The sequence below is a fragment of the Chiloscyllium punctatum genome, chromosome 32, assembly GCF_047496795.1.
Source record: "Chiloscyllium punctatum isolate Juve2018m chromosome 32, sChiPun1.3, whole genome shotgun sequence".
Taxonomy (NCBI): Eukaryota; Metazoa; Chordata; class Chondrichthyes; order Orectolobiformes; family Hemiscylliidae; genus Chiloscyllium; species Chiloscyllium punctatum.
The window spans coordinates 57,863,932-57,884,140 of NC_092770.1; the positions used below are offsets into that span (position 1 = coordinate 57,863,932).

General features: G+C 44.5%; 1 protein-coding gene across 1 annotated transcript in view; it reads left to right on the top strand.

Moving 5' to 3' along the window:
- The window catches only part of nwd1 (NACHT and WD repeat domain containing 1), a 72,642-nt gene that overhangs the window by 15,755 nt on the left and 36,678 nt on the right, over window positions 1–20,209 (top strand). Inside the window, exons 6-13 of the mRNA XM_072551430.1 lie at window positions 1,652–1,855; window positions 3,473–3,632; window positions 5,442–5,559; window positions 6,800–6,964; window positions 7,774–7,968; window positions 9,889–10,011; window positions 12,549–12,748; window positions 15,771–16,043. Coding sequence (XP_072407531.1) covers window positions 1,652–1,855; window positions 3,473–3,632; window positions 5,442–5,559; window positions 6,800–6,964; window positions 7,774–7,968; window positions 9,889–10,011; window positions 12,549–12,748; window positions 15,771–16,043 — 1,438 coding nt within the window. The remainder of the gene's footprint in view (window positions 1–1,651; window positions 1,856–3,472; window positions 3,633–5,441; window positions 5,560–6,799; window positions 6,965–7,773; window positions 7,969–9,888; window positions 10,012–12,548; window positions 12,749–15,770; window positions 16,044–20,209) is intronic.

Sequence of the window (20,209 nt, forward strand, 5' to 3'; positions counted from 1 at the left end):
ATTTGGATGTGAGCATAAGAGGTACAGTTAGTGAGTTTGCAGATGACACCAAAATTGGAGGTGTAGTGGACAGCGAAGTGGGTTACCTCAGATTACATCAGGATCTGAACCAGATGGGCCAATGGGCTGAGAAGTGGCAGATGGAGTTTAATTCAGATAAATGCAAGGTGCTGCATTTTGGGAAAGCAAATCTTAGCAGGACTTATACACTTAATGGTAAGGTCCGAGGGAGTGTTGCTAAACAAAGAGACCTTGGAGTGCAGGTTCATAGCTCCTTGAAAGTGGAGTCGCAGGTAGATAGGATAATGATGAAGACATTTGGTATGCTTTCCTTTATTGGTCAGAGTATTGAGTACAGGAGTTGGGAGGTCATGTTGCAGCTGTACAGGACATTGGTTAGGCCACTGTTGGAATATTGCGTGCAATTCTGGTCTCTTTCCTTTCGGAAAGATGTTGTGAAATTTGAAAGGGTTTAGAAAAGATTTACAAGGATGTTGCTAGGGTTGGAGGATCTGAGCTATAGGGAGAGGCTGAATAGCCTGGGGCTGTTTTCCCTGGAGTGTCAGAGGCTGAGGGGCGGCCTTATAGAAGTTTACAAAATTATGAGGGGCATGGATAGGTTAAATAGGCAAAGTGTTTTCTCTGGGGTCGGGGAGTCCAGAACTAGAGGTCATAGGTTTAGGGTGAGAGGGGAAAGATATAAAAGAGACCTAAGGGGCAACTTTTTCGTGCAGAGGGTGGTGTGTGTATGGAATGAGCTGCCAGAGGAAGTGGTGGAGGCTGGTAAAATTGCAACATTAAAGAGGCATTTGGATGGGTATATGAATAGGAAGGGTTTGGAGGGATATGGGCTGGGTGCTGGCAGGTGGGACTAGAGTGGGTTGGGATAGCTGGTCAGTGTGGATGGGTTAGACTGAAGGGTCTGTTTCCATGCTGTACATCTCTATGACTCTAAGACCTCCTTCCCTCTCTATCTCACACCTCCCCCTCTATCTAACTTCCTCTTTGGGCAGAGAGTGGGGTTTTGGAGCAGGGAGCTAAAACAATATCTTCAGTTTTCCCAAAGTGTAATTGCCTGAGAGTCTTTGCTCATGAATAGATGTTGGCTAAGTGGCCTGATAATTTAACAGTGGTGAATGATTGGTCAGGTAAATGTGGAGGCAATCAGTGTACAGCTTTACTGAGAAACAGGAAGGGGCCAAGAGTCAATCATCAGGGGACACCAGAAGTGACAGTGTGCAAGCAAGTAGGTGCTGTCAATCTGCATCCAAACCCACCAGTGAGTCAGAACACCAAATACATCTCTTTGTGGTGACAGTTTATTGACTACTCAGTCTTATAGCTCCTTCTACCCCCATTATTGGTGCTCCCTATAAACATATGTTGAGGCAATTAATAGTTACCACTTTTACTTATTTACCTTGAATAAAGTTATTAGCAAATGTAACAAAATGAGGAAACAGTCATTAACTTTAGTCATGTGATCTAATACTTCCTGTTGTGGCTCAATGTTTTATGATACTCTTGTGAATTGCCTTGGGATAGTATATTATGTGAAAGGTGCTGCAGAAATCTGAGTTGTTGTTGCAATGTATGATTCTGTTATACTACAGCTCATTGAACGATTACAATCTGGCACCTTGACTTACAGGAACGGACTGTCAGAGAGTGAGCTAAAGGAGATCCTCTCATTGGACAATGAAGTGCTTGGCGATATCTACCAATACTGGTCTCCTCCAAACAAAGACATAATCCGCCTCCCTCCCTTACTGTGGACCCGGCTTCGATATGACATCGGGGATTATCTGGTGGAGAGGCAGGCAGATGGGTTCCCAGTCCTTGGCCTTTATCACCGGTAAGTGTTCGAGCCCTGAGCTGAATCTCAATCTGCAGGCACCGCCATTCTTGGGTTGAATGCCAGCAAGGGGTCAATTTGTCGAATCTGTTTCTGATCTAGGTGCTTCAAGCCCCACTCCAGGACCTAAGCACAATGTTTGGGCCAACTTTACATTGCAGTCCTGAAGGAGTGCCACAGTGTTAGATGAGATGAGGCAAACCGCTGTCTGTTGGCTCAGGTTAATGGGAAATGTGGCGCTGGCTGGAACAAGGGAAAAGAAGTTGCTCCTGGTGTCCCATGTGTTATTTATCTTTAACATCACACAAACAGATTTTCTGGACCATCGTTGCTCTTTGCTGTTTGTCAAAGCTTCCAGTGTGCAAAACTGGTTGCCCTGTCACGCCAGTGATCACACATCAAAAGTGCTTCAAGTACTTTGAGATATCTGGGGATCATGAAAGATGCTACATAAATGCAAATCTTTCTTCCTTTCTTTTCACTCTGCAATCCCTATTTTTGTTTTCACATTTCCATCCATTAGGATTTCAGCCCTCTTATACAATGAACATTTTCCTGGCCTCCATCTTCACGACATTTCTTCCTCCGTTACATTCTCAAGTTTTGCTTCCAGCTCCAAATATAATTTTCCATTTTGTTTTGAGCTTGTTCTTTACTCTATGTGAGGTGGGAGCAGCGAACCTGTCCCAATTCTGTGCTGGTACCTGTTAGTTAGGAGATTTAACTCATTCCAATATTCTCTCCCATGAGCGAGGGCCCTTTATAGATATCCATTGCACATAGGCATCTGTAAAGAACGTCTTTTACTGTCTATTCCTTCATGGGCTGTGGGCATCATTGGCAAGGCTGGTATTTGTTGCCCCACCCCTGATTGTGTTGATTGACTTGCTAAGGCATTGTTAACCATATTGCCATGGGTCTGAAGTCACATGTAGGGCCATGGTGGTAGACTTTTGTCCCTGGGAGTGGATGGATTTTTACAACTATTGATAACAGTTGTCATGGTGACCATATGCTTTATGTTCCAGGATTTTTAAAAAAATCAACGTTAAGTTCCACCAGCTGCTTTAGTGGAATTTGAACCATGGCTCCCAGACCTGTGGATTACTCCACCACCATTTCCCCGTGTTTCAATTGTTCTTTGGTTACTCTTGGGTCAGCCAATGGCAGCCAAAGCAGCCATTTTGAACACTGACCACTGGGAAGGGAAGTGTGACACGTTAGTTCTGACTTAACCTGTCGAGCCTGGGTAAACAGGAAGCTCACCCCCACCTCCGTGTTTAGTGTTGACACCCCATGTGTGCTCCTCAGGGAATCAGGCCTTGAACTGGCCTAATCTCCAGGCCCACAACATGAAAGATAGTTCAGTAGGGGGTGGGGGGGGGGGGGGGGGGGGTTGTAGCTTAGAATCTCTCCCCTCTCACCCCTGCAGGGTCAAACCCAAAAGGGATCACCTGATCTCTGTAATCAACTGAAGGCCTGCAGTATTTCAGTCCAGTTGACCCCGATCACAGACAGGTACAGTATGGACTAGATGACGATTTCAGTTAATTTTAACACAACATTGTGTCACACCCAGCTGACAGCCAAACATAATGGTTCCTGTGTTTATTTCAGGCAGTTCACGGAGGTGGTGCATGAGCTGTACCTGCTGGCGGAGGAGAAAATCAAACAGCACTCGGTGCTGGCTGATTATTTCAAGGGAACGTGGAGTCATGGCAACAGGAAGAGCATCACACTTCCACTCCTGAAGGAGACTCTGGTTGCAGACAGGAAGGTACAGTTTACCCAGGCTATGCTTCTCTGCCCCGATTGTCCAACAATCCACTACCCACTGAGTTCACAGTACACCATGAGAAAGACACAAGTCAGGGATGGAATATTCCCCACTTGCCTGGATGGGTGCAGTTCCAACAACACTCAAAAGCTTGACACCATCCAGGACAAAGCAGCCCCCACTTAATTGGCCACAAGCATTCATTCCCTCCGCCACTCAGTGTGTACCACCTACAAGATGCACTGCAGAAATTCACCAAAGATCCTCAGACAGCACCTTCCAAACCCACACACCACTTCCATCTAAAAGGACAAGGGCAGGAGATAAATGGGAACACCACCAACTACGAGTTATGTTCCAAGCCACTCATCATCCTGAGTTGGAAATGGCCCGCTGTTCCTTCACTGTCATTGGATCAAAATCCTGGAACTCCTCCCCATACAGCATTGTGGTCGAACATACAGCAGTTCAAGAAGGCAGCTCACCACCACCTTCTCCTGGGAATTAGAGACGGGCAATAAATGCTGACCCCGCCAGCAATGCACATGCTTTCAATACAATTTACAAATATTTTGATCAGCTATGTTCAAGATATGGTTAAACCGCACAGGAGTTAAAAAAGAAGCGACTGCAGGGAGGGATGTGAGATGATTAGGTTGTGTGAGTGAAGCCACTACCAAATGATCTGAGGTCCTCAATAGTGAGTCAGAGTCATATTGCACAGAAACAAACCCTTCAGCCCAACATGTCTGTGCAAGCAGACATCCCAATGTGATCTAGTCCCATTTGCCAATATTTGGTCCATAACTGTCTAAACTCTTCCCGTTCATATACCCATCCAGATGCCTTTTAAATGTTAAAATTGTACCCACCTCCTCTGGAAGCTCATTCCATATATGCACCACCCTCTGCATGAAAACAAATTACCCCTCAGGTCCTTTTTAAGTCTTTCCCCTCTCAACTTAAACCTATGCCTTCCAGTTTTAGATTCCCCTACAATATGAAAAAGGACTTTGGCTATTTACCCTATCCATGCCTTTCATGATTTTATAAACCTCTACATGGTCACCCCTCAGCCTCCAACACTCCAGGGAAAACAGCCCAGCCTACTCAGCCTCTCCCTATAACTCAAACCCTCCAACCCCGACAACATCCTTGAAAACCTTTTCTGCATCTTCTCAAATTTAACAACATACTTCCTATAGAAGGGATCCCAGAATTGAACACAGTATCCTAAAGGTGGCCTCACCAATGTCCTGTACAACTGCAACATGACATCCCAACTTCTATACTCAATGTACTGACAATGAAAGCAAGCGTACCAAACACCATCTTCACTACTCGGGTACCCGTGACTCCACTTTCAAACAACTGTGTACCCACACCCCTAGGTTTCTTTGTTCAGCAACACTCCCCAGTGCCCTATCATTACTGTGTAAGTCCTGGCCTGGTTTGCCTTACCAAAATGCAACACCTCACAGCTATCTAACTTAAACTCTATCTGCCACTCCTCAGCCCACTGGCCCATCTGATTACGGTCCCAGAATGACAAATAGCTCATAATAACAATTGCTGCTAGCCCATGGCCAGAGGGGTAGTTATCAAGAATAGTCCACAGCCAAGTGATTGCACTGCTACCTCGGACTCAGCGTGTGATAGACACCTCTCAAACCTCTGTCGCTTTGCCTATTGGAAATTTGCTTGGATTAAAACATTCATAGATCCTGGTCCCTTTGTGAACCTCCCTCAGGAGTCAGGGTTCTAGCAGAATCCAATGATTGTGAATCGAACCTTTTTGTTTCGGCCTAGGTCTCTGCTCAGCCACTGAGATTTGGTGACGATGTCCTGAACTTGCGGAAACTGAGCGAACTACCGCACCATCTGCTGAATGGGGGACGCATTGAGGAGCTGAAACAGGATGTTCTTGGTAAGGAAGAGCTTTTAACCTCACTCTAAGGAGGATGATCGTAATCTGAGATCCTCTGAGTGGACTGCTTAGTGATCTAAACATGTGTCGGCTATTTTGGGACACTGTGTATATTGTATTCAGGACATACCTGGGCACTGAGTGGAGATATTGGCAGAACGATCTTGAAGCCTCTGATTATGAACCATTGAGCTGATGTGGCTGTCAGTGACTGTCTTGCGGCCCAGAGAGATGACTAATTAACATCCAATATACTGTCAGCCATAACTCAGTCATCATGGGTTCAACCCCCAGTCCAGAAACATGAGGACATTGTTAACAGTGCAGCACTGAGGGAATGCAGCTCTGTATGGGATGCTGAATTTTAGCAAAGACATTAAGTCAAATCTGTCATCTCAGAGGCATCAAAATCCCCAGGGACTATTTCAAAAAAACCAAGGAAGTTTTTCAATAGTCTGGTTAATCTTTAACCCCCAATGATCCATCATTATAATGGAAATTTGACACAATGTCAAATGATGTCAATGTACAATACCCAGTATTCCAGGATATCCTGGTTGTATGTCATATTGCTGTCTGTGGGAACTTGCTATGCCCAAAATAGCTGTTGTGTTTCCTACAAGGTAACTGCATTTTGAAAGTACTTCACTGACTGTATAGAGTGCCCCACGATCCATACGTGTGCATATACACACACACAGACATGTGTGTACCTACCAGGCATAAATTATTCAATCCCTACAATGTGAATAAAGGCCATTCAGCTGCTCAAGTCCACACCCACCCTCTGAGGAGCATCCCACCTAGACGCACACCCTACCCTATCATACTGCATTTCTCATGGCTAACCCACCTAAGCCGCACACTCCTGGACATTGCAGGCAATTTAGCATGACCAATCCATCTAATCTTTACATTTTTGGACTGTGGGAGGAAACTGGAGCACCAGAAGGAAATCCACGCGGACACGGGGAGAATGTGCAAACTCCACACAGTCATCAAACGCAGGTCCCTTGGCGCCATGAGGCAGCAGTGCTAACCATTGAGCCACCATGCCACCCCTTAAAAGTTGCGTATACTACTTTAGAAAAGACTCAATGAAATACAGAACTAAAGATTGAAGAGTTAACGTCTGACTCAACAACAGTACCACACATTCTCCCACAGGATATATTGAGGCCTAACAGGGCCATGAGCTCTCAGCACTGTGTTAATATCTTGGGTTCTGTGGAATTTTCAGGGAACATGGAATGGATAGTTTGCAAAGTACAAGCCTCAGGAATGAAAGGTTTGCTGGAGGATTTTTATGCCTGCACCAAGCAAGTCGATTGTCCTGAGGTGCAGCTTGTTCAGGATGCACTTTTACTGATCTGGCCGACAGTGGACTTCATGGAGAATGGAATAGGTAAGAGCAACTGCTGATAGTGGAGTGGCCGGTCACTGTCTTGCAGAACGGGAAGAGTTCACATATCCTTGGAGGCTTCTTACTGCATTGATGAATGAATTAGTTAACACAGCATTGGAAAATGAGTGAGTTATTCCTGCTGGAATGAAATGGTTTAGCATACCTTTTGAAAATAGACTAGGTTAACATTCATGACAGAATGGACTGGGTTAACATTCACTGTGAGAATGGACTGAGTTAATATTCACTGTGAGGATAGATTAGGTTAATGTTCATTGTAAGAACGGACTGGGTTAATATTCATCGTCAGATGTGAGACTGGATTGGGTGAACATTCATTGACAGAATGGACTGGGTTAATGTTCACTGTGAGAATGGACTGGTTAATGTTCATTGTCAGATGAGAGACTAGACCAGGTGTATGTTAACTGAGAGAATGTATTGGGTTAACATTCACTGAGATACTAGACTAGGTTAACGATCACTGTGAAAATGGACTGGGTTAACCCTGCCTTGAAGAATAGTGTGTGTTATTACTCCTTAGAGATCATGGAATAGGTTAATACTCCCTTAGAAAATAGAAGGGGTTAATATTGGTTTCAGAAATATTTGCTGTCAGTCCTTCAGAGAATGGAATGGGTTGGCATGGCTGTGATTTAATACTTGTGGTTTGACAACACCAAATTGGTCACGATAAACATTCACTTGAAATAGAGCTGGTGGCCAGTACCTAGTACTTAGATGGTTAGCCATTCTGAAAGACTGTCCTGTGTAACGTTTAATACCAGTGTCTTGTATTTTCTTTGTAGACCAGAGTGTCCTTTACACTGAGATGTTGGCTCGCCTCCATTTCTTCAAGGGTTCTTACCCAATGATTGACAAACTGTGCCAGCAATGTGAAAGATGGTGTGCTGCATGTCCCAACCCAATCTTCACTCCTCTGTGTGGCTTCTTTCAGCCTCCTGGGGGACCACTAAGGACAACATTGACTGGCTTCAGCAAAGGTACGCTCCACATGTTCCCCCATCAGTTAAAGCATCTGAATTTCTTAGCTGACACAAGATGACACAGAGCTCTACAGCTTTTCACTGCTGGAAGTGTAATAGACTTACTGAAAGACAAGCTAAGACACTTCTTAAATGTGTTACAATTAATGCACCAATTAATTATTTCAGGGTCGGATCATTTATGATCTCAAACGTGAAGATAAATCTTGCCTTAAAGCAATTGAAAAATGTTCCCCAAAATATTCCTTACATTAATTCGCTTTGTTATTTCATCATGTTAGATTCACAATTTAAGTTCCCTTATAGAATTAATTTTCATAAAAGTAACCTTTCAGGAACCAACACAACCGAGTATAACTTCTGAAACAAAAAGAGAAATTGTTGGAAACGCTGAGCAGGTCTGGCAGCATCTGTGGGCAGATATCAGGGTCGAGTGACCCCTCCTTAGAAGCAATTTCTATTTTTCAATCTGAGTTACAGCATCTGTTTCAGTTTTTATTAGGTATAATTTCTTTCTTATTTCCTGTAAAATGAATTTCCAGATATTTAATGCACGTGAAAGTGAGTTTCTCTTCAAAAGTGAACATTACGGGTGTTTGGTCCTCCACCTGTAAATATTGCAAATCACTGAAAATAACAAAAAGAACTACAGGGTTTTGACCTTTACATTGGGTGTATACTTGTTAGCTTCTTACTGAATTCAGTGTTTTTGGGATAAAGTGTTGAAAGTATGCCCGAGCTGTTTATCAAGGAAATAAAACAATTCCTGAAAGATCACATTGGCAGGATTATCCAGCTATCCCTGTTGGAGTGAAAGTGTAGGATTCCTGCCGAGGGTGTACCCTGATTAGGGTGGATTGAGTCAATATCTCACATCATTGAAGCTTCCTCTGTTAGTGCTAAGCTACCTGCCAACGTCCTTTCAGCAAATGCTACTCAGAAATCAATACATTTATCTCAGTTCCTGAATGGTTCCTGTGCTGGAAGGTTGGGGTTTTCATCAGAAGAGGGTATTGTGACTTGATGTGAATGAGGAAGGGTCACTATTAAGGTTTCCTGTTGAAACAATTGAACTCTTCAATCAGTTCACAAACAGCTCAATGGAATTTCCTTTTTATCCCACTCATTTTTAATTTTTGTCCAATTTCTGGACTTTTGCCACTCCTGGAGCCATAGGGAGAGGTTGAATAGGTTGGGGCTGTTTTCCCTGGAGCATCAGAGGCTGAGGGGTCACCTTATAGAAGTTTATCAAATCATGAGAGGCATGGATAGAGTGTATAGTCAAGGTCTTTTCCCTGGGGTGGGGGAGCCCAAAACTAGCGGGCATATTTTTAAGGTGAGAGCAGAAAGATTTAAAAAGAACATATGGGGCAACTTTTTCACACAGAGAGTGGTTCAAATGTAAAATAAACTGCCAGAGGAAATGATAAATGCAGGTACAGTTACAGTATTTAACAGATGTTTGGACAGGAACATGAATAATTAGGGGGATAGGTATAGGGGCCAAACACAGGACTAATATTAGTTTGGGAAATTTGGTCAGCATGTCAGAGTTGGACCGAATGGTCTGTTTCCATGCTGTATGTCTCAGTGAATGTTATTCCTCAGTAACTCCTTTTAGTCAAGTGCACACCCCATTGGCAGCTTATTTCTCTTCCTAGCTTCAGGGGAAATCTTCATTACTGCTCCGAGAACTCTCAAAAGATCAAAAACTTCACAAGGCTGGGAAGAACTAAAAATATGTTAAGGTCAAATGTCAAGTGCAGATTCTTGAAGTCAAGTTTGTCTTTGAAAAGGCCAACTTCAGGGGAGATCTTCATTAAGTGATCATGAAGGGGATCTGACTAACTGTGGGTATCATCTCTAATTTACTGTAGCATCTCATTAATGTAGCCATTAACTTGCTTCTGTCCACAGGGGTGACTGCAATGGAGCTAAGTACTGACTGCACACTGCTGGTGGCAGCTTCACTGGATGGAATGATGATCGTATGGAACCTGCAGGATATCGAAGTGATTCACACGCTGACAGGCCATTCTGGTGAGGCAAAACTTTACCATGATATAAAGCCAAATACGAGTTAACAGCCCCCAGTGGAAGATGAACTATGTGTTCAGTGTAGAGTTTAGTGGGCGGCACGGTGGCACAGTGGCACAGTGGTTAGCACTGCTGCCTCACAGCGCCTGAGACCCGGGTTCAATTCCTGCCTCAGGCGACTGACTGTGTGGAGTTTGCACGTTCTCCCCGTGTCTGCGTCGGTTTCCTCCCACAGTCCAAAGATGTGCAGGTCAGGTGAATTGGCCATGCTAAATTGCCCGTAGTGTTAGGTAAGGGGTAAATGTAGGGGTATGGGTGGGTGGTGAATCGGTGTGGACTTGTTGGGCCGAAGGGCCTGTTTCCACACTGTAATGTAATCTAAAATGGAAAGGTCACCTTTGGAGATTGCAGCTGGTTGTCAAAGAGTTATCCAAAGCATACGATTGACCATTTTTGAAATAGAATCATAGAGTCATACAGCATGGAAATAGATCCTTCGGTTCAACTCATCGGTTCTGACCAGATATCCCAATCTGACCCAATCCCGTTTGTCAGCATTTGGCCCATGTCCCTCTAAACCCTTCTTAATCATATACCATCCAAATGTACTTCTAAATGTTGTAATTGTACATACCTTCACTACCTCCTCTGGCAGCTTGTTCCATACATGCGCCTCCCTCAGTGTGAAAAAGTTGCCCCTTTTAAATCTCACCCCTCTCACCTTAAACCTCTGCCCTCTAGTTCTGGACTCCCCAGCCGTGGGGAAATGACCCTGGCTATTCACTCTATCCATGCCACTCATAATTTTATAAACCTTTATAAGGTTACTCTTCAGCTTCCAATGCTCCAGGGAAAATAATCCAAGCCTCTCCAACCTCTCCTTATAACTCAACCCCCCTCAGTCCTGGTAACATTCTTGTAAATCTTTTCTGAACCCTCTCCAATGTGATAATATCATTCCGACAGAAGGGCGACCAGAACTGGACACAGTACTCCAAAAGTGATCTCACCAACATCGAATACAGCCACAACATGATGTCCCAACTCTTGTCCTCAGTGCTCTGGCCAATGCAGGCAAGATTAAGCCAAGAGTGAGGCCTACAAGAGTGAGTACAGCCTGTACTGCTCTGAGAACTCTCAAAAGATCAAAAGCGACACAAGGCTGGGAAGAACTAAAAAGATGTTAAGGTCAAATGTCAAGTTCAGATTTGTTGAGGTCAAGTTTGTCTTTGAAAAGGCCAGAGTTGTCAGTGGTATTAATGCAGGTTCCTTTAATTAGGGCAGGAAGGAGGGTGACAGGGAAAGCGTCCGAAAGGAAAACCGATGTTTGTGTTAAACTATCAACTTGGGGGCTCACCACACATTGTCCTGGTGCACCCCATCCATCACCTTCAACATCCAATCAGTCTACTACTGATACTCAGTATTGATTAGTGGTGCCGGAAAAGCACAGCAGTTCAGGCAGCATCCGAGGAGCAGTAAAATCGACATTTCGGGCATCAGGTATTCCTGATGAAGGGCTTTTGCCCGAAACGTCGATTTTACTGCTCCTCGGATGCTGCCTGAACTGCTGTGCTTTTCCAGCACCACTAATCCAAAATCTGGTTTCCAGCATCTGCAGTCATTGTTTTTAACCCTACTGCGATTCCTCTTGCAAGGACGCCTGCCTTGAAGAAGTTTTCCTCCTCTCTCTACAAGAATCTCAGGGAGTCCCTCTCCCACTGCAAGTCCCAGGTCATTTCCTCTGCCCTGAAGCTCTTCAACCATGTCATGAAAACTTGTCCGGACTTGTCCGACCTGCCTATCTTCTTTTCCACCTATCCACTCCATCCTCTCCTCCTTGACCTATCACCTTCATCTCCTCCCCCACTCACCCATTGTACTCTATGCTGCTTTCTCCCCACCCCCACCCTCCTCTAGCTTATCTCTCCATTCTTCAGGCTCACTGCCTTTATTCCAGATGAAGGGCTTTTGCCCAAAACGTTGATTTCGAAACTACTTGGATGCTGCCTGAACTGCTGTGCTTTTCCAGCACCACTAATCCAGAATCTGGTTTCCAGCATCTGCAGTCATTGTTTTTACTTACTGATACTCAGTAGCTGCACTGTATACCATCTACAAGATGCACTGCAGGAATTTACCAAAGCTCCATAGACAGCACCATCCAAACCCACGACCGGATAGATAAGGGGAGTAGATACATGGAATACCATGCAAGTTCCCCTCCAAGCTACTCACCATCCTGACTTGGAAATACATCACTATTCTTTCACTGTTGCTGGGTCAAAAATCCTAGAATTCTTTCTTTAACGGCGCAGTGGGTCTGCCTAGGGTACATGGGCTGCAACAATCTAAGAAAGCAGCTCACCACCACCTTCTCAAGGACAATTACGAATGGGCAATAAATGCTGGGATGGCCTGACATCCCATGAAACAAATGGAAAAACATAATTGTGGGATATCACGACGAACCTGGAAATTCAGGATCCATCTTGATGGATCTGTCCCTGCTAATCATTTTGATTTGTTATTTGTAATAGCCGAAGTAAAGTGCATCAAGGTGATTCACAACAAGGCTCAAGCTGTGTCTGGATCCTTTGACCATACACTGCGCCTGTGGAATCTATTGACCGGGAAAGAGATTTATTCCATCCCAGAGGATCACTCCGGCTATGAACACTTTGCACTGCTCCATGTGGACGAAGCTACTGACGTGATCTACTCGGTCTCAGGCCCCCAGGTAGAGGAACACTGTGATCCCTGTTTGTAAATGAGATCCCTGTGCTCTATGGTACAATTCCAAAAGGGAACTTAGATGGATCTTCCCTCAAAAAGCATTTGATTTTCAAGAATCTACTCATACAGTGTGAGGAGCTCAGTGTGCCACTGATGCAAATGATGGGGATGTTCCAATCAGACTCAGGATCCTAGGTTTGTGAGGTGACCCCCACCAATGCAGCATTATTTATTATTCTTAAAAACCCTGACAGGAAACAGCAGGAAGACGTGTGAGCATGTGCATGTTGTCAGATAGTGGGTGAGTGCTAGTTAGGCTTGAGGCAAGGACTGGTCCTCTCTGACTTAACCATCCGAGCGAGTTTTGAGAAGATTGAGGTTGAGGTGTTGGATGTAGGTTTGCTCGCTGAGCTGGATGGTTCATTTCCAGACATTTCGTCACCCTACTAGATAACATCATCAGTGGGCCTCAGACGAAGCACTGTTAATAATTCCTGCTTTCTATTTATGTGTTCGAGTTTCTTTGGGTTGGTGATGTCATTTCCTGTGGTGAAGTCACTTTCTGTTCCTTTTCTCAGGGGGTGTTAGATAGGGTCTAACTCAATGTGTTTGTTGATAGACATCCTAATTTAGGAACTCTGGTGTCTGTACTCTTTTATTGCAGAATACATCATTCACCACCATTGGACTTTTTCAGAAATACTGCCTCCATTTTCAGCTTCCCATCCGAATATTGGAGAGTGGTTATCCTTCTCATAAACTCTATCAACTCAGAATGCCTCTAGAAAAAAGTATCCCTTGGGGAGGTGATTGCCTCATGGTATTGTTGCTGGAATTATTAATCCAGAGACCCAGATTCAAGTCCTGCTATAACAGATGGTGGAATTTGATTTCAATAAAGAATCTGGAATTAAAAGTCTAATAATGGCCATGAAGCCATTGTTAATTCATAGAATCACCACAGAATGGGAGCAGTCCACACTGACTCTCTGAAGAGCATCCACCCAGATACAATCCCCTGTTCCCATAACCCTGTATTTTTCACTATGGCCAATCCACCTAACCTGCATTGAGGCTGGAAACCCACACAGACACGGGGAAAATGTGCAAATTCTGCACAGACAGTTGTTTGAGGCTATGAGGTGAACTGTGAGGCAACAGTGCTAACCACTGAGCCACTGTGCAGCCCTGTTGTTGGGAAACCCATCTGATTCACTAATGTCCTTGAGGGAAGGAAATCAGTCATCCTTACCGGGTCTGGCCTACATATAACTCCAGACCTACAGCAATGTAATTGATTCTAAACTGCCCTGTGGGCAATTAGGGACAGGCAATAAATGCTGGCCTATTCAGAGATGCCCACATCCCATGACTGAATTTTTAAAAAGTCTAGTACAATATATTATGCTGAATTTATTGAATATGGGAACTAATCGAGGTCATTCAAAACTCTTCTGCCATTTAATTAGATTATGACCGATGAATTTTAAGTCTACTAATCAACCCCTGTTCTAAATTCAGTTCCATCCTTAGCCTACAAAATGAGCAGGATGCCTTTGATACGTTAAGATCAAAGAAGAGGACTGAGGCTTATTCCTAATGGGGCTATTTTATTGAATGATCTCTGTTGCCCCACAAGGAGCACAGACAGGGAATCTGAGTACTGCATGCAATTTTGTCCTTTTATTGAAGGGAAAATGTAACTGCATCGGAGGCAGTTCAGAGGAGGTTCACCAGGATGATCCCTGGTGTGGCAGGATTGTCTAATAGGCAAAGGTCAAACAGTTTGGGACTTGACTCACTGGAGTTTAGTTGAATGAGAGTGATCCCATTGAAACATATAGGATCCTTCAGGGGCTTGACAGGGTAAATGATGAGCTGATGTTCCCTGTCATGGGAGAGTCGAGGATCAGAGGGATTGTCTCAGAATAAAAAGGCACCAATTTAAAACTGAGATGAGGAGGAATTTCTTCCCTCAGAGGATTGAGAGTCTTTGCTACAGATGATTGGGGAGGCAAAGTCCTTGTGTGTATTTAAGGCTGAAATAGATAGATTGTTAGTCAGTTATGGAATCAAGCGTCATGGGGCAAGGGCAGGAAAGTGGATGTGAGGAATGTCAGATCAGCCATAATTTTACCGAATGGCGGAGCAGGTTCAAGTGGCCGAATGGCCTACTCCTCTTCCTCTTCCTTATGATTTGAGCCATGGTGTAAATTTAAGGAAGAGATAGGCTGATCTTTAATTAGTAACAGGTTAAAGGGTTATGGAGATGGGGCAGGAAAATGGAGTTGAAGCTGAGATGAGCTATGATCATATTAAATGGCGAGCAGACTTTAGATTACTTACAGTGTGGAAACAGGCCCTTCGGCCCAACAAGTCCACACCGACCCATTCCCCTACATTTACCCCTTCACCTAACACTATGGGAAATTTAGCATGGCCAATTCACCTAACCTGCACATCTTTTGGACTGTGGGAGGAAACCGGAGGAAACCCACGCAGACACGGGGAGAATGTGCAAACGCCACACAGACAGTCGCCTGAGGCGGGAATTGAACCCGGGTCTCTGGCGCTGTGAGGCAGCAGTGCTAACTGCTGTGCTACCGTGCTGCCCATAAACATGAGGGGCTGAATGGCCTCCTCCAGCCCCCATGTCTTATTTTCTGATTAATGTGGATGTATTCCCCTCAAGATGGGAGTCATAGCACCAGACCCCATTTCATTTGAAACCTTGTGAGATGAAAACTGGTAGATGAGAGTCAATCACAGTATAAGTACCAGGACGAGGCGCTGTTTCACATGACTCCATCCCCAGATGGAGTTTCTCAAAACTGTCCAAAAACTGGAAGAGAATTTGTTTCACTTTAATGTTAGGCATTGCCAAGTTTGTCTTCAATCTGTGGCAGGACTAATGGGAAAATAATTGCGCTAGAGGAATCAGATTGTTGTGTAAAGTAAGAGATTCCCTTGCTTGTCCAGATTCTAACTGTACTTACGGTCCATCTTCTGATCTTTCTTGCTTTCAGATTAAGGCTTGGCACCTGAAAAACGGACAGCCTCTGTTCCAACTATCCGGTGGCACCCTGGACCACACCACATGTACAGCAGTGCTCGGATCCCACAGCTCGCTACTCACCATGTCTTTTGGGGGCACATTGTGTGTGTGGGATGAAATCCAGGGCACTCTACAGAACACTTACCACCTCACCGGCCTAAGTCTCTCCACCCCAACCTGCATTCTTTCAATCAGAAGCCAGGACAAAGTCGCGGTGGGATTCAACGATGGCTTTGTGGCAATGGTATGGAATGTTCAGGTTCAAGGTGCAGGAAGTGCCTTTGAACTTCTTATGGGTAACCTCCAGTGTACATTTCTGGGAAGAGCTGTTGCTGGCCCAGGATCAGCTCACAACTGAGTTGTTGCATGGAATGACAGATAAGCTTGAGATTATATTTGTTTGCTCTGAATTTAGTCTGCACTGTTCGATTTCTTAGAGCTATTCTTTCTGTCTCAATTAAAGGAATAAAAGAATGACTAAGGTAGGAATAGGTCCAGTCAAGGATCTATTGCGTGTGGAGGCTGAAGAGATTGGGGAGATACTGAATGAATACTTTTCATCAGTATTCATTCAGGAACAGGACATTGTTGCCGATGTGAATATTGAGTCACAATTAATTAGAATGGACGGCTTTGAGGTATGTAGGGAAGAGGTGTTGGAAATTCTGGAAAGGGTGAAAATAAATAAGTCCCCTGGGCCTGATGGCTTTTATCCTAGGATTCTCTGGGAAGCAAGGGAGGAGATTGTAGAGCTATTGGCCTTGATTTTTATGTCCTCGTTGTCTACAGGAATAGTGCCAGAAGACTGGAGGATAGCAAATGTGGTTCCCTTGTTCAAGAAGGGGAGTAGGGATAACCCTAGTAACTATAGGCCGGTGAGTCTCACTTCTGTTGTGGGCAAAATCTTAGAGAGAATTGTAAGGGATAGGATTTATGAACATCTGGATAGGAATAATGTGATCAAGGCAGGTCGTGCCTCACAAACCTTATTGAATTCTTTGAGAAGGTGACTAAGGAGGTGGACGAGGGTAAAGCGGTAGATGTGGTGTATATGGATTTTAGTAATGCATTTGATAAGGTTCCCCATGGTAGGTTACTGCAAAAAATACGGAGGTATGGCATTGAGGGTGAGTTGGAGGTTTGGATTAGGAATTGGCTGGCTGGAAGAAGACAGAGGGTAGTAGTTGATGGTAAAGGTTCATCTTGGAGTGCAATTACTAGCGGTGTTCCGCAAGGATCTGTCTTGTGACCATTGCTGTTTGTCATTTTTATAAATGACCTGGAGGAGGGGCTAGAAGGTTGGGTGAGCAAGTTTGCGGATGATATGAAAGTCGGTGGAGTTGTTGACAGTGAGGAAGGATATGGCAGGTTACAGCGGGATATAGATAAGCAGCAGAGCTGGACAGAAAGGTGGCAAATGGAGTTCAATGTAGCTAAGTGTGAAGTGATTCACTTTGGTAAGAGTAACAAGAAGATGGGGTACTGGGCTAATGGTCGGATACTTGGTAGTGTGGATGAGCAGAGGGATCTTGGTGTCCATGTACACAGATCTCTGAAAGTTGCCACCCAGGTAAATAGTGCAGTGAAGAAGGCATATGGCGTATTGGCTTTTATTGGTAGAGGAATTGAGTTCTGGAGTCCTGAGGTCATGTTGCAGTTGTATAAGACTCTGGTGTGGCCGCATCTGGAGTATTGTGTGCAGTTTTGGTCACCATACTATAGGAAGGATGTGGAGGCACTGGAACAGGTACAGAGGAGGTTTACCATGATGTTGCCTGGTATGGTAGGAAGATCGTATGAGGAAAGGCTGAGGCACTTGGGGCTGTTTTCATTGGAGAAAAGAAGGTTTAGGGGTGACTTGATAGAGGTGTACAAGATGATTAGGGTTTTAGATAGGGTTGACCATGAGTGCCTTTTTCCACGTATGGAGTCAGCTATTACGAGGGGGCATAGCTTTAAATTAAGGGGTGGTAGGTATAGGACAGATGTTAGGGGTAGATTCTTTACTCAGCGAGTCGTGAGTTCATGGAATGCCCTGCCAGTAGCAGTGGTGGACTCTCCCTCTTTATGGGCATTGAAACGGGCATTGGATAGGTATATGGAGGATAGTGGACTAGTGTAGGTTAGGTGGGCTTGGATCGGCGCAACATCGAGGGCCAAAGGGCCTGTACTGCGCTGTATTTTTCTATGTTCTATGTTAACATATAGGTAGCAGATTTTTATCTGTACAGAGCTGATGTAACTCAGGCGTGAGAGATTTACAAAGGGTGCTGCAACTCCTTAAAGGACTATAGCATCTATTTAAGCAGCACTGTGAATGCTTGAAGCAAGCTCAATGACTTGCTACTCAATGTGAAGCCTATTCTGGGAATTACCCTTATTCCAGGGAAATTCCAGCCTCAGGCGACTGTCTGTGTGAAGTTTGCATGTTCTCCCCGTGTCTGCGTGAGTTTCCTCCAGGTGCTCCGGTTTCCTCCCACAGTCCAAAGATGTTCAGGTCGGGTCGATTAGCCATGGGAAATTGTCCTGTAGCTTCCAGGAGTGGATTATGGTCACAGAGTCCTATAGCACTGAGACAGACCCTTTGGCCCAAACTGGTCCATGTTGACCAAAATGTCCGTCCACACTAACCCCATTTCCCTGCACTTGGCCTGTATCCTTCTAAACATTTCCTATCCGTGTTTTTGTCCAAATGCCTTTTAACTGTTATTACTGTACCCGCCTCAACCACTTCCACTGGCAGCTCATTCCATATGCATATCACCCTCTGTGTAGAAAAGTTACCCCTCAGGTGCCCTTTTATTCTTTCCCCTCTAACCTTAAACTGATGCCCTCTAGTCCTCAATTTCCAACCCTGGGAAAAAGACTGAGTGTATTCACCCTATCCATGCTTCTCATGATCTTGTACACCTCTATAAGATTCCCTCAGTCTCCTATGCTCTAAAGTAAAATGTCCTAGCTTTTCCAACTTTTCCCTATAACCTAGAACTTTGAGTCCTGGCAACTTCATTGTAAATTTCTTCTGTACTCTTTTCAGTTTAATAAAATCCTTTCTATAGCAAGATGACCAAAACTGAACACAATATTCCAAGTGCGGCCTCACCAACATCCTATATAACTGCAACACAACTTCCTAATTTGTATACTCAGTGCCCTGACTGATGAAGGCCAGTGTGCCAAAAGCCTTCTTCACTGCCCTATCTACCTGTGACTCCACTTTAAGTGAACCATGGACCTGAACTCCAAGGTCCCTCTGTTCCACTACACTCCTTCTACCATTCACCATGAAACTCCTACCTCTGTTTGACTTTCCAAAATACAAGACCTCACACTTATTTACATTAAGTTCCATTTCCCATTTCTCCGCCCACTTCCCCAGCTGATCAACGTCCTGCTGCAATTTCTGACCACCTTCCTCACTGTCCATGATGATGCCTATTTTACTATCATCAGCAAACTTACTAATCATGCCTTGTACATTCTCATCCAGATCATTGACACAGATAGCAAACAGTAATGGGTCCAACACCGACCCCTAAGGCACTCTGCTAGTCACAGGCCTCCAGTCCGACAAGCATCCTTCCACTGTTACCCTCTGCTTCCTACCATCAAGCCAATTGTGTATCCAATTTGCCAGCTCCCTCAGCTTCCAAATGATCTAACGTCTCAGAGCAGCCTACCAGGTGGAACCTTATCGAAGGCCTTACTGAAATCCATATAGACCTCATCGACCATCCTGTCATCTTCAACCTTCCAGGTCACTTCATCAAAGAATGCCGACAAGTTTGTGAGGCATGACCTCTCATGCACAAAGTTATGCTGACTACTCCTAATCAAACCCTGTCTTTCCAAATGCATGTAGATCTTATCTCTCAGAATCTTCTCAAGTAACTTACCCACCACAGATGTTAAGCTTACTGGTCTATAGTTCTCAGGCTTTTCTTTGCAGCCCTTCTTGAATAACAACACAACATTCGCTACCCTCCAGTCTTAAGGGACCTCACCCGTTGCTAATGATGATACAAAAATATCAGCCAGGGTCCCCACAATTTCTCTCTCGTTGTTTGCAGTGATCTTGGATATATCTGGTCAGGACCAGGAGATTATTCCACTTTTATATACTCTCATACATCCAACACCTTCTCTTCTGTGATATGAACTGTCCCCAAGATATGACCACTAACTTCCCAAGTTCCCAAGTCCTTATGTCTTTCTCCATGGCCAACACAGAGGAAAAATATTCATTGAGGACTTCGGTTCTACACATAGATGCCCACTTTGGTCCTTGAGGAGTCCTATTCTCTCTCTTTATTCTTTTTCCTTTAATATACTTAAAGAACATCTCTGGATTCACCCTAATTTTCTCAGCCAAAGCTATCTCATGCCCCTTTTCCGCCCTCCTGATTACCT